Here is a 13,888-nt window from a genome sequence, read left to right on the forward strand (position 1 = left end):
TTAGATATAGATACCTGTCAAAGTTCCACATGTCAGCACAAAATAAATCCAGAATAACTCATACTTAACAACTGTTCCTATTTACTATTCCCATTGTCCAAAGTTTACAACCCTATTATGTATTGATGTAAGAAAAGTTTGGACACACAGCAGAATCTCTTTGGGCATCTGATATGTGCTTTCCCCACTCCAGTACATGTAGCTTACAATATTCAGTATCAACTCTTCCAACTTCAGACTTCTTGCACTCATGCTTAAAATTTCTGCTTAGTGTGGCACCCCACACCCCACTACTTCTGAGATTCACACACTCTAGTGGGGCAAAATTGCACCTGAAGATGGGAATCAAAATAGGAAACACTGCTTTGATGGAAAAAAAATGCTGTAGGCACAGAGCAGGGATTTCTAATGTAACTGGGAAAAGACTTCATGCAGGACTTTATCCCCATGCATCAAGAAGAGACAACACTTAAAAATAGCTTGCTTAAAAACACTGAGTACCTTTGGATCTCCTGGGGCAAAGCAGCTGATGTAGTTATTGATCTGCTTGAAAACAAAGCCTCTATCCATAAAAGTGAAACACCTCTGGGGAGAACAAGCAAAACCAAAATAGAATTGATTTACTACTGTCTCTGCATTCAGTAATTATATTTCTGTATTTAACAAGTTTATTTTTGAAACACATTATTGACATTTCAGTTTGAATATAAAAAACAATAAAACAAGCAAACTAAATACATGTATACATATATACAATGTATATATATTATATATGAATATCAAATTTTCCCTTAGGAGTGCTGATCATAAATCACATATAAAAAGCAGTTTGAAAAGAATCTTGACAGAAATGAAAATGTCATGCTGCTAGAAGTTTTATCTGCCATTTCAGTTCCCATCCTTTTTTATCCCTTGTAGATATTATTGGCTGAAAAATGAAAGACAGTGAAATAAAATGCATTCAAACAAAGCACTGCTGAAAACTTTTGCAGGATCTGAAGGCAACCCAGATGATATTTTTAAAGGAACAAAAAAGAAAAAGCAAAATACATTTTGAATAAAATACATATTCATTTCTTAAATTACCAAATTTCTGAATGGATGTCATCTTGTTTACAGAAGATGTAAATCATACTTCAAAGCATTTTAACATGGACATAAAACTATATTTAAAAGGCTTTATGCATGTTCAGCTTTATATGAGTTGGCTTTAAGATTTCATAACATCCATACAGAAGCACTATTATTGAAAGAATAACCACAGAGTCCAAATCTCTTGTGTACCTACTTTTATAAAGGCAGCCAGGCTGTGGTTTGCATTTTTTGAAGCCTCTGGATTGTCTCTGTACTTCTGAGTGATGTGTGGCATTAGCATATTAACAACTGTTTCCACTGCATGATGAAAGGAGGCAGAAAATCTCTGGTTTCTCAACAGCTAGAAATTAATTCAGATACAATATTAAATATGGTTTATAACACTAGGATATATCAGAAAATTTACTTTAGATAACATATAGATAACCTGACAGGGAGAGAGGAAACAGTTTTCGAATTTTCTCATTTTCTAGAGTGAGGGATCATTTGTTTAAAAGAAAATATTATAACATGCACTAGCATCTATTAGTGAAATTCAAGCAAGGCAGTCTTTGATGGCATAAACCACATGTATAAAAGCTCCTAAGTGTAATGCATTAATATTTTTATATACTGCAATAAACAACACAAGCTTAAGAGGGAATATTTTAATTTCACCCATCTTCCTCTCCAAAGCAGACACCAGCTGGTTCACATATACTAATTACATTATCAGTCTTTCCTGTCTTGGAAAAAACCCCTTTTTTGCTGTTCTGTAACTATCATGGTAATAACTGCTTTCACCAGTGAGGAAATTGTCATCCATGCTTCTTTCTTTCTTTCTCTTACTCCTCAGCAACTTCAAAATCTCAGCTCTCCAGGCATCAGAACCTTACTCTCTGTGTTTTTAAGTTTTCACAATCAGAACTTCTTTCTCTTACTTTTTGGTAGTTTGCCAATTAGCTTAAAAGATTTCCTCTTCATTCATAATTTCTTACTTTCCACTCACCATCTACATTATCTTCATCAATGATTTTGTACACACTGACAAATATTGGTCAGTAAGTGCTCTCCAGCTTTTTGGCCCTGCAGGGTCTCTTTTATTTCTCTACATCTTACAACCTTTACTACAGATTCTGTCTTTTGTGTAAAGAGACTAAATGGCATATGGTATGAGGCTGATGACATTGACAAAAATTGTTTCAATTGTACAGTCATTATCTCTTTAATTTTTGAAAACTGAAAGCAAAACACCCATGTCCAAGTACTTTCATTTAAATAGTTTTTTGAGCTACATTAAACGCAACATTGCTAAACAGAACAAGTAATTGTCAAGGTCCCACATAAATCAATGATTATCTAGTTTGCTTCCTTTGTGTTTGAATTGTGGTCCAAAACCTCTAGCTTTAGTTTAAAAAAATTTAAAATAGATATTAAGGCTGAAAAAGATCCCTTTACAAATATAAACAGTACTCATGCAAGAAGTAACAAATAAGAAATAAAGACTGTGTTGGTGGGTATGCCAGTGTCCTACAACACCCTTGTAGCTCTGTCTTTGTTGGACAGTAATGAAACATAACCCTTGCTATAGAAATAATTTTGTTACGCAAGAAATGCATCTTTTTATCAGATATCATAAGCAGGAAACATCTGAGTGTATGTTGCATTTATTACATTATCTAGTAAGGCAGAAAAAATCTAGCTAAGTAATTTATGTTTAAGGGGCTTGTAAATCAAGAAGCAATATTCAGGGGTGAGAATACTTGCGAACTGTAGAAAGTTCTTCTCTCTCTTTCACATTACAGAGAAGGTGACAATGAGGCTCCTTGAACTGAGACTCAAACTCTACTGATGATACCACAGAGTTTTAACTGTAGCACTATAAAGGTTTTTTTCCTGATCATTGTACAATTATTTTTCCCTCACATACTTCAGACTTCCAGATATATTCTAAATATACAGTGAAAATAGTGATAACAATATCACAACAACCCATTATGTTACTCATGTGAAACTATGTTGTATACTTGAAACTTTCAAGATTTGTTTCAATCCAGAAGTAAATACACTAAAAAGCTGTCACCAATGCAAAAAACACTGCTCACAGGCTAAGCTTGTAGACAAATGCATTTCTGAAGTTTTAGCATTCTCCTTCCAGCGCAGGAAATAACACAAAATTAAATATTGACACTTTTTACTACATCCAGAGGACTGTAAATTTCATGACTCACTGTTCTCAGGGTCATTTAATATCAGAGCTACAGTACTGCTCGGGAAAAAGCCCAAGTTTTTTGGATACTGCTTACATCAAAGGGTTATCTACTGCTCCCAACTTCTTTGTGCCACAAGAATAACAAATTCATAATAGAAAGTCTGGTGATTTTCAAAGACTGCTCTACTCTATGGACTTTAAGGGTTTCTATTCTTTATATTAATGTTAAATCCAGACCTGTAGTTTTTTCCATCTAATATTTAAACTGATTTCTCCTGCTGCCTCTTTCTCTCCCTTTCTTTCTAATATGCAGTAAGAAACATGTGACTGGAGAAAGAAGAGACCATACAGATATTCCTTTAAATATTTTTTTTGCAAAAGTTGACATACCTTCACTTTAGAGTTTTCTATCAAATGTTGAGCCATTGACTTTATCAGAACTTCAAAGAAAAACCACGAATACTGCAGAGGAAAGGAAAATTCAGTAAGATTGCCACATGTGTTCAACAATTATTTCAGTACACTTAGTTCCTGTTCTTCAGTTATGATTAGGTAAGAACATACAGTAAAAAGTACAGTTCAACACATACCTTAAGCAATTTGTTGCTTGTAAGAAAGTCAGCAGATGGCTTTAAAATTGTTGTCATTGACTTTGTCAGCTCTTCATGTACTGTCTTATATTCAGAAGCAACATAGGGTTCTGCTTTATATGCATACTTGGGGAGGAAAAACAGAATTAAATACAAAATTATGGCATAATACAAAAGAATTGAAATTAAATAGGTGCAACTGAATTTAAATATGTTTATTAGGGAAATAAAAAAAAGGAAATATTCAATTTACTTTTACCTACCTTCACATAAGATCTCAGGTAGCTATCCAAACCTTCTTCATGACACTGAGCAACAATATGGATAATAACCCTAAACAGAAGTCAGAAAACAAGTAAACCTATAAAGAAATCTGTGATTGCAACAGCAAAAGTGCCACTCAATTACAGATTTATGTGATAACCAAATCATCATGCAGACTCTATGACCCACTTAAAATTCTTTACCTTGTCACATTGACTGCAACTTCCTCTTGAGTTGCTCTGGTGAGAACTCTGAACAACTGGTTTAGAACAGTTGGCAGGAAAGCTATCATCACATGGCCCTCCATTGCATGAAGGCTCTAAAAGAGAGTGGCAATACTTAACTCCTGTGTGATTTAAGTGCTGTTGATTCAAATTCTGAAACCAAAAAATTTATTGCAAGTCTTCTTCCAAAAATACAAGCTGCTTGCACCACTTGGTGTTTGCTACCAAAAATACGGCGTAGAAAGCAATTGAGGATATTTTCCAATATAAATATTTAGTAAATGCTTTCTACAGGAAAGTAAATTAGGGATACAAAATAGGTGTTATTAACAGCATTTTAGAAGTACTTATTTGTGTTTCTCCATTGAAATGCACTCTAGGTAATGATTCAGTGAAAAGTCTGTCCATGTGCCCAACAGCACACTGAGACTGATATTGGTATATTTTGGTATTTCATCCACCAATGCAAACATCTAGCAAACAGAAGTTCCACAAAAACATGCAGATTTCTTGCCTGAGCTAAGTGCAATACTAATTACACTAGTTACTGCTAAGCAATAAACTAACAACTATGTTAAAACTGAGGATGAACTAAAATCCCTAACTACTTAATGGAAATTGGAGACAGTGAATTATTGACAATTTCTTCCTGATATGCCTTTGCATTCCATCACATGCAAAAGGTCCTACAGACATAATCACCCTAACAGAAAAGGCAGTGCATGAAGCTCATCCTACAAAGTATTATGCCAGAAAATTCCCTGGAATTAAAGAGGATCTGACAAAAAGAATGTATTTGCTGAACGTGCATGCAGATAACAAATATCAAATGTTCCATTTAGTGTTGGGTGTTAGGCAGCTGTCTTGTCTCTGACTGTTTGCCTGCACATCCACACTATTCAGGAGACAAAATGGTCTTTCATCCTATGTGATCTGTGTCAGAAAAAATTGAAGTGGAAACCATTATTGATCTAATCACAAAAGAGAACTGAAGACCCAACAATTATGACCTTCTAAGCAAAATTTTAGAAAAATCAAGAGTTGTGATTCCTTACAATTTCCATACACAGTTCAATTTGATTATTTTGACAAAGTAAGCCCATTAGTGTTTTGAAATTACCACTCATAAAGCTGACCAATACTGTCTCATTATTTCTTTGTGGTTTCCTCTTACATTGCAAATTGTCAATTTATTTAAGGCAGAAAGTACCTTTGTGGGTTTTTTCCACAGCATATTCCATTAATTTGAGTCATAGTCACAGTACTAATCCTCACACTGAAAAATGAGACCTATAAAATGTCTGAAGCTCCAAGGCTTTGCAAAAGCATAAATGAATTATACAATCTGTTATTCACTGCCATTTTATACCTTCAGATATTTCACAAGATCAGTTCCTAGTGCACGAGCTCCAGACTCTGTTTTCTGACAGTACTGAAAAAAATTATGCAAGTGCTGGTCCTGTCAAAGACAAAAAGAACAACAAATTAAACAATATCTAACATTACAATCTATAATCTATTAAAATTATTTATATGCATAAATACATATCTTTGTCCATAGATTCAATTTTCAAAAATAATAGCTGAAGTGCACTATTCTAAAGACTTATTAAGTCTTTTTTTTTTTAATGAAATTTCAAGTGTTTTTTGAATACCTACTATACAAAATGCCCCCTATATTTGCTTCCTACTGACAGAAAACAGCATACTTAATTATCCCAACCAATCATAATATGTTTTCTATGAAAAGGTCTAACAGAATTCATTGCTCTGCAGACATGCCAGGAAACAGCTTTTAGACAACTATGACCTCTCATCTAACTGGAAAATTCAGACTGGAATGGATGACAGGAGACAAAAGGCTCATGTTTTGAATAACTTCAGTTTAAGATCTGTTTTTCACATCTGATGTAAAAGAAACAGACCATGAGAAAAGCCCAAGAGACAAAAAAGAAATGAGCACACTGAGTTTAAGAATCTTCCCATATATTGTACATACACACTATGAACATATATAATTTCTAAAAATTCTCTAATTAAGTTTGCTTCATAACTTACCTGTGTGTACACAGTTGACACCAGATGAGTGGATATTTTTAGCAGTTGTTTGCCTCCATCTACCCATTTAATTTCAGGACCAGAATGCTGCACACATACATGAGGGGGAAAAGTAAAATAATGTAGTAGTATATTAAAATAAAACAAGTAGCAGTACCATTAACAACACTTCTTTCAAAATGAAAAAAAACAGGTTGAAGAAATGCAGTGTGCAATGAATAAAGTCATAAATAAAGCAAAATTATGCAGGCAATATTTCCAAAAGCATTTATGAAGCTTAAAATGTACTTTACAAGTCCCACAGTATTTTCCTCGGTGGCTAACAAAATTGATTCTGTGCAAGTCACAGATTTTGTGTTTCTCCTAAACGCTGCAAAGAAACTTCTGACTAAAGAGAAATATTTACTAGTTTTCTCAGAAAAATAACACAAGGATTTCCACAGGTACTCACAAGGTTTAAATCTTAACATATGTCACTGACAGGTAGTGACACTGCCAGTCCTTCCTTCTCATCCCATTTCCAAAGAACTGAGAATGCTGACCCTGATTTCCAGTTAGGGAGAGATTTTATTGCTAAATCTACCACTAGTCATATTGGTCCTGATATTCTACCCATGGGCATGAGCAGAGACAGACAGCAGAGGCATAAAGAATACACCTACAACGTGAGAGGATGAAAGATGTGAAGGAGACAATGGCTGGAAAGCTTACAGCAGAGTTTAAAAAAGAGCAGCTGGTAGAACAGGAGGAGAGCAGCAGCTCTCACTGTTGATTTTAGGTCTCTTCCTCCAAAATTAGTCAATTTTGTCTCTGCATTCAAACTTTGTCAAATTCCCTATCACATTTTCATTTTGTATCCTCCTTGGTATGATTTTTATGACTACAATTATGCAAGCTTTCTGCTTTGAAAAATACAACCATAAATTTTACTTGTGAAGTATAGAGATCACAAAAATCAAGATGTGAGAATAAGACTTGTTCAGGAATAAAGGACTTACTGAAAGGAGACAGCATGAAATGCTAAAAAAAATTTAGTAAAGGACTTCAGATTATTTGCATACCTTCATAAACTCAAAATAATTTTAAATGTTTAAAAATCACTGTAACTTCTAGTTAATTATTACTACAGAAAAATGAAACATAAGCATATTTTAATTGTATCAGCTAAATAACAACAGAAGTAAGTATGTAACAACTTTCTGACTTTTACAAGAATTTGACTCAACCTGTCCTAATACATTTTTTTCTGTCTCCCATCTCTCTTTGGGTTTTTCTGTGTTCTCTAAGTTGGACTAACTTTGACTTTTGCTAAGCATTCCATTTCAACTATAAAATGAAACAAATTCTATTGGAAAATTACTTAAATCTTATCAGCTGACTGATTACAACCAATCTTTCTCTCCACTAAGTTTGGGTTCTTTTTTATGATTAGAGCCATTTTCTATAACATACCTTTCCAATACCCACTTCTTGATAGCTAAGGTAGCCCGAGGGAAGATTTGCTGACACTGGGATTTGCTGCTCATTGGTGACCACTCTTCCATCTTTTATCAAAGGAAGCCAAGAATACCCAACTACAGAATATGAAAGGCAAGTAATTTTAAATATTATGAAACTCCACATATACGCTTACAACAAAAGTCTTAACAAATAATTCATGTAATTCATAAAATAGAAAATGTCACTGTAAAGGCCAAATGATTTGAACTCAAACAACTACAAAACATTGAAAGCACAAAGTAACTGTCACTGATTTTGAAAAACACTGTACATTCAAAGGACACTCTAAACCAAAATTTGAAACATTTAAATTAGAAGAAATATTTTATTAAACCTTTCAGTCAGTCCTATGTAATTAGAAAGCATTATATAGATCACAAGAATTATGGGTTACCAGATAAGCATACTTCAAAAAAATTCACTAGCAATGACTGAAAGTAAGGCATTAGTGTACAAACCTTGTGTTTCAACAACATCTTTCTTCTTTGTACTCCCTTTGCTTGAATTATCACAGCTGACATGGTAGAAAGTGAAGAACAAATGGTGCTTTTCATGTAACTGAGTGGGGAGCTCTATTTTAATCTGAAAGGCAAAGAAATCTCTGTAGAAGTTTGCAGCCAGAGCACTGACATGTGTTACTGGTTCTACATTTAAAGAGTAATTCCAGATTACATGTTATTTGAAGCTAGACCACAAATCAAACATACAAAAATTATAAAAGGTCCTTAGAAAGGGGACCTGATTTAACTGAGAATTTTGCAATCCTCTAATATTTTCTTGTAATTTGAAATTTACATTGTAGCTGACCTGGTAGTTTCCTCAGAAAGGCAGCTTACCTCATCATAGAACTCTGGATTTTGATGGTGATGCAGAACAGCAGCAAATGCACTTCTTGTAAATACTGGTCCACCAGGCCTACCATAGATACACTAAGAATACAGAAAAGGAAAAAAGAACAAAAAGACCCTGTGATCCTTTTTTTACTCTCAGCTTAGGATGTCTCACCCAGAATTTGAAATATTTTAACTTTAAATGTGTTTAACTTGGTTTCTTTACATGATGTTAAGTCTGCCTGCTGTGCAGTAGAGCTGACACTGCGATCTCACTTCAGGATGTCTTGACATTTCTCTACTTCTGGTCTTCCAGGCATCTTTTATACACTGTGATAGCTCAGAAAATAGAGTTTGGCTCTGCGTTTGAAATATATCTTTAATGTTTTAACTTACTGGGGAGCAGGTATAAGCTACCCTTGCTTGCAATAAGTTTATTCCTAGAATTTTAGTAAAAAAATTTTAAAGACATTAAATGCTCTGAGGACTCTTTAGAATCTCTTTTATCAGAAACAAGCAAGCAATCCAGAAATTACTCTCAAGCCACCATCCCAAACTAGATCAATTAAAGTACTACTGTTATTTGGCTAACTGCTCACTACTTCCTTCTATCAGCCACAAAAATGAAAAGACTGACCTTCAAAGGCAAAGAATCCTCTTCATCAGAATCCTTGAACTCAACACACACTGCAATATTTCTAGCCTAAAGCAGTAGTTAAAAAACATAAACCCAAGCAATTAATCATCACAGAAATAAATATGTAAACAATCTTAACTAAACCTGAGAAAGAAACTGGTGCAGGTTCCCTCTACTCACCTTTGCAAAAGACTTTTGACTGTCATATTTTAAGTGCTTTGGATAAACATAAAGATGATTGTTGTAGATGGTAAAAGGCTGAGTGCATTTTGGTATACAGGGAACAAACTCCTCTATTTCAAATGCTGTGAGTGTCTTGGTACTGTTTTCAAACTGTTTCATGGGAATGTATGATGAGTTAACATAATCTGAAAATACATTGAAAAAAAACAAATAAAGAACTGAAGAGGAAAAAGCCCAAATGTCCATTTAACAGTGTTTGTTAATACTTACTTGGAAAATCTGGTGACACATTGTCAATTGTAACATCCAGATTTCCTAAAATAACAGGAAGTTTGGCCATCTTTTCAGGTCTGTAGGAAGGGAAAAAAAAAACAAGCTCTCAAAGTCAGGCTAAATGCAAATCAGATGCCAGTAAAAAAAGATAATAGGAAACAGAGGCAAATGTAATATCCTGAAACAGGAGTATGAGAGGAAAGGTGGTTTGAGGGTGCATGACTGATCTGGTCTTCCTTTTTGCCTAGATGCACAGTTTTCCTTTAAACCCTCAGGAAAAGAAAAAAAAAAAGACACAAGTGTGTCAAAGGTCACAGAAAAGCATGACTTTTTCTTTCTTTAAATTTAAATGAAACACCTTTTCAAAATTAAGTTTTGCCATGTAGTAACTCATGGCAACTATCATTTGCAGCCAAGAGGGAATCTGTAAGTTTTAAATCTCAGTGGTCAGTGATAAGGGTTCATGGCAGTAGGATAAACCTGGGACAAGAGAAATCAGCAAGTTTCTATCTCCTGCTTTATCCAGACTAACAATTCACCTTGCAAAACCCAAGTATAGATGTTATGATATAGCTGCTTCAGAAACATGAAGTACAAGTATTTTCCATGCCAAAACCATGCAGAACCCTTTATTAAAGACAGTCAGCAGCATAATTTTTAAAAAGTATTGCACAGCAAGTGGATGCCAGGTTTTCCCAAAAAGCAATCCCATGCTGTGAAGCAAACTTCTGGTAGGATTTGGGATTCTAATTCCAATAGATATGCCTTAGACATTAGAACTCCTTTCCTCCTGTATTTCCTGTGAAATACTGTACATGGTTCCACAAACAGGATGCTGCAATAACCAAAAGCACTCCCTTAACTCACAGAGTAGTGTGGCAGGCTAATTTACTGTTTGTTTCAATTCCAGTAATAGTGTTTATGGCAAGGAGTACTATTATTGTCTGTTGTAATATCACACGCTTTTAATTAAACTACATACTTATAATCTCAGTTCTACTATTTAATTTAAAAAACTTTCTCCACAATCTCAAGTTAAATATAATATTCTCTTAAAAAATCAATACTTAACAACACAAAAAATCTAAAATTCTCAACAACTAAAGTTCCAACAGAGTACCAGCATACTCCACTGCTACATGAAGTTCAACAAAACTTTTAGCCCCTTGCTAAAAGTGACCTAAAATATCTATTGCAAACCTTACCTCCTCATCAGATTTGCTAAGCAAGAAGAAAGAAACTGTAGCTCATTTTGTGCTTAGTGATTGTTCAAGTTAATACTTATAAGCCTTGCACACAAACCAATAAAATCTTTAGGAATACTTGGTAAAAATGTTCTGGTTTTTAGGTATCCTGAGAAACATTCCCAAGGAAGGTGGACTGGACACTTGCTTGAATCCCTTTTCCTGAGAGCCAGCATCCCCTGTCCAAGGTCAGGGAACAGATGATTTCTGCTCATACTTGTTTTCCTTTGAGAAACAGATGAGCATATTGTTCAAACATAACTCCTAGCACAGAGATACTTCAGGATATGACAGAATGTTACATGTGGGATTATACCTCAGTCCTGTTTACAGCCCCAAACCATGTAAGAGAAAGATCTGTAGCTTGTTTGAAGGCCTTAATTATATTTACATAGATTCTATATTTGATGTGAAAGACATTTATAAATACATATATCAAAATATTAGATGCTCCAGTTCAAGACCATAAGATAATATTGTGTGGGTTAGGAGTGGGAGGTTTTAGGTTGGTTTGTTTCTGTTTTTTCAAGTGGGAAAATCCGACTTACTTCCTGAAATCTGCTAACAATTTCAACATGTCTTCATTTGAGAGTTTATTACTGTCTTGTCTGAAGAGTGCAGAAAATCTTGCACTTTTGTCCAGGGTTCCTGAGGCGTCTTTAAACAACGTCCTGAAAGTAAAAATCCTGCTTTTAGCTGAGTTTATGAAAGTGTTGAAATTCATTTCAGGAATTTTTTTAATTACAAATCAGAATATCCTGCACCATCCTTCATTAATATTCACTAATTTAATATTTTACTTATTGTAGGTGAGTTTAACATATAAATAGCTCAGTCTAACAAATAACTGTGAGCCATTTCATCCTTAATAATGTAAAAAATATTGACAACAGAAAACAGCTGGTAATATCTACAGTTTGAATAATCATGTATGTTTATAACTGTTTTCCTACTACAGAGCTGAAGTACAAGGTTGTTGGAAATCTTGGGTTAATTGAAAGCAAAAGAGGAAATAATTTAAATAGCACATGAAATTTTACAAGAAGGGAGATGCAAAAAAACCATGTTAGAGAAAAGTTATAGAGAGAAAAAAAATATAGATTGACAAGATTTGTCCTCACCTAGCTGCCCAGGCAAAAGGCATTCTATATTGACCTAATCTCTGGCATGCCTGCTTAGCATTCTTCAAAACTTTCTGTGCAACCTACAAGGGACACAAGAAATAGCCATATTTGAAAAGCCACGTTTTTCTGAACCATTAGTACTCAAGAAAAAACCCACACATTGACACTGATATGAATTAGAAAATCTTCTTTAGAAGACTGTAGATTAATCCTAAGTATGTGAAGGAAAAGACAATTGATAATGCCTCTTAACTATTTATTTGAGGTTAAGCACAGCCTGCTGATTTCACAGCACTTCATGGGTGAAAACAGACCCATCTACATTTCTGGTACGAAATACTTAATTAAGCATGAGAAACATTATTATTCACAGAATATAGACTGAAAGCTAGAGCAAAATTAAACTGCTTTTAAAAATAAAACTCCAACTTAAAAAAAACCCCAACATTTCCCCTCTCACTTGCTCCCCCACCTATATCCAGCACTCACCCTATGTACCAGAACACATTCCTGCAGAATAAGTAGTACAATATCCTGCAAGACTTGTACTACAAAATCTTCCCCTACAAAGTCTCTTCCCCACAGACTATTGGAAAGAATTGTATGAAGGTGACATGGACAACCCTGTGTATGGACACTGCAACACTGTTCTCATTAAAAATTTAAATTCTTGATTTTGTTAACTTTTAAATGAACAAAAAACTCCATCATACAGAACCAACAACTACAACAATCAGAAGCTAGAAACCCATGGGTCTGAGATGTTCAACACTGAGCTGAACCACTTGGGCTTCTCTTTTCCAGAAATCAGCTTTTCCCATGTGTTCATACAGAGCAAAACCAAGTACAGACTAAAACTTCCTGAATATTATCCCTGATCTGTGTTGTTGATATTGTAAAGAGGTGATTCTACCAGTGTGTTTGAAAGAACTCTCCATTAACCTTTCCTGTAAAAAAAGGGGAAATAGCACTCGGAAGCATAAAACCTTAGTAACCAATGACCATTAAACCACTGTATTCAACATTAAAGGGGAGAAAAGGTGATTTGGTTTTTTTGGCTGTAGAATTTGCTGCTTCCATTTTCCCTTTTTCTTGTCCAGACTAGTAATTTTGCAGGGAACTGGAACTCTCTCCCTACACTGACCCACATGGATGCCTATATAGCTGGTACTGTTCTAATTTGTTTCAGATTAATACAGTGTAGTCCCTGAGAACAAGAATAGAAGAAAAATTCAAACTAAGCATTCATTGTATAAAATTGTAAGTGATTGAATGCTAGAAAGCATAAGTTAATATAACCATGAGCATTCTCATTGTCCACTCCCATTGTACAGGACAACTACAAGTCCAGAACTCAGCATCAATGTGGGAACACCTGGGCTTTTTTAACCTCCCCACATGGCTCAGGCCCAAGCACACCAAAATCACCCACACTCAGTTCAGGTTTTATTTTAACTCAGAAACAGTCAACATCAAAACCAGACTCCTAAAATATAAAGCTGCCGTTTTTCCAACAATAGCTGGGGGGGAAAAAAATAACTCACACAATCCTGGAAAAACAAATCAGTAGGCTGATCTATATTAAGACCAAGTGAAAAATACATGGTTTTTTACATGCAGCTCAGCCAGCATCAAATTTGTAGGAAAGAACACTGTTGCCCTGCAGAGACTGAAA

The 13,888-nt window shown here is 34.6% G+C and overlaps 1 protein-coding gene across 10 annotated transcripts in view; it reads right to left on the reverse strand.

Moving 5' to 3' along the window:
* The window catches only part of DOCK9 (dedicator of cytokinesis 9), a 113,163-nt gene that overhangs the window by 35,387 nt on the left and 63,888 nt on the right, over positions 1–13,888 (reverse strand). For all 10 annotated transcript variants that reach the window (XM_058824917.1, XM_058824908.1, XM_058824911.1 and 7 more), the window contains exons 14-29: positions 12,211–12,293; positions 11,638–11,760; positions 9,843–9,922; positions 9,570–9,757; positions 9,390–9,455; positions 8,759–8,851; positions 8,381–8,504; positions 7,875–7,996; positions 6,423–6,509; positions 5,734–5,823; positions 4,344–4,459; positions 4,140–4,209; positions 3,877–4,002; positions 3,677–3,748; positions 1,289–1,435; positions 502–585 (exon numbers count right to left, since the gene is read on the reverse strand). In XM_058824917.1, coding sequence (XP_058680900.1) covers positions 502–585; positions 1,289–1,435; positions 3,677–3,748; positions 3,877–4,002; positions 4,140–4,209; positions 4,344–4,459; positions 5,734–5,823; positions 6,423–6,509; positions 7,875–7,996; positions 8,381–8,504; positions 8,759–8,851; positions 9,390–9,455; positions 9,570–9,757; positions 9,843–9,922; positions 11,638–11,760; positions 12,211–12,293 — 1,671 coding nt within the window. The remainder of the gene's footprint in view (positions 1–501; positions 586–1,288; positions 1,436–3,676; positions 3,749–3,876; positions 4,003–4,139; positions 4,210–4,343; positions 4,460–5,733; positions 5,824–6,422; positions 6,510–7,874; positions 7,997–8,380; positions 8,505–8,758; positions 8,852–9,389; positions 9,456–9,569; positions 9,758–9,842; positions 9,923–11,637; positions 11,761–12,210; positions 12,294–13,888) is intronic.

This window comes from Ammospiza caudacuta, chromosome 2 (genome assembly GCF_027887145.1).
Source record: "Ammospiza caudacuta isolate bAmmCau1 chromosome 2, bAmmCau1.pri, whole genome shotgun sequence".
Classification (NCBI taxonomy): domain Eukaryota; kingdom Metazoa; phylum Chordata; class Aves; order Passeriformes; family Passerellidae; genus Ammospiza; species Ammospiza caudacuta.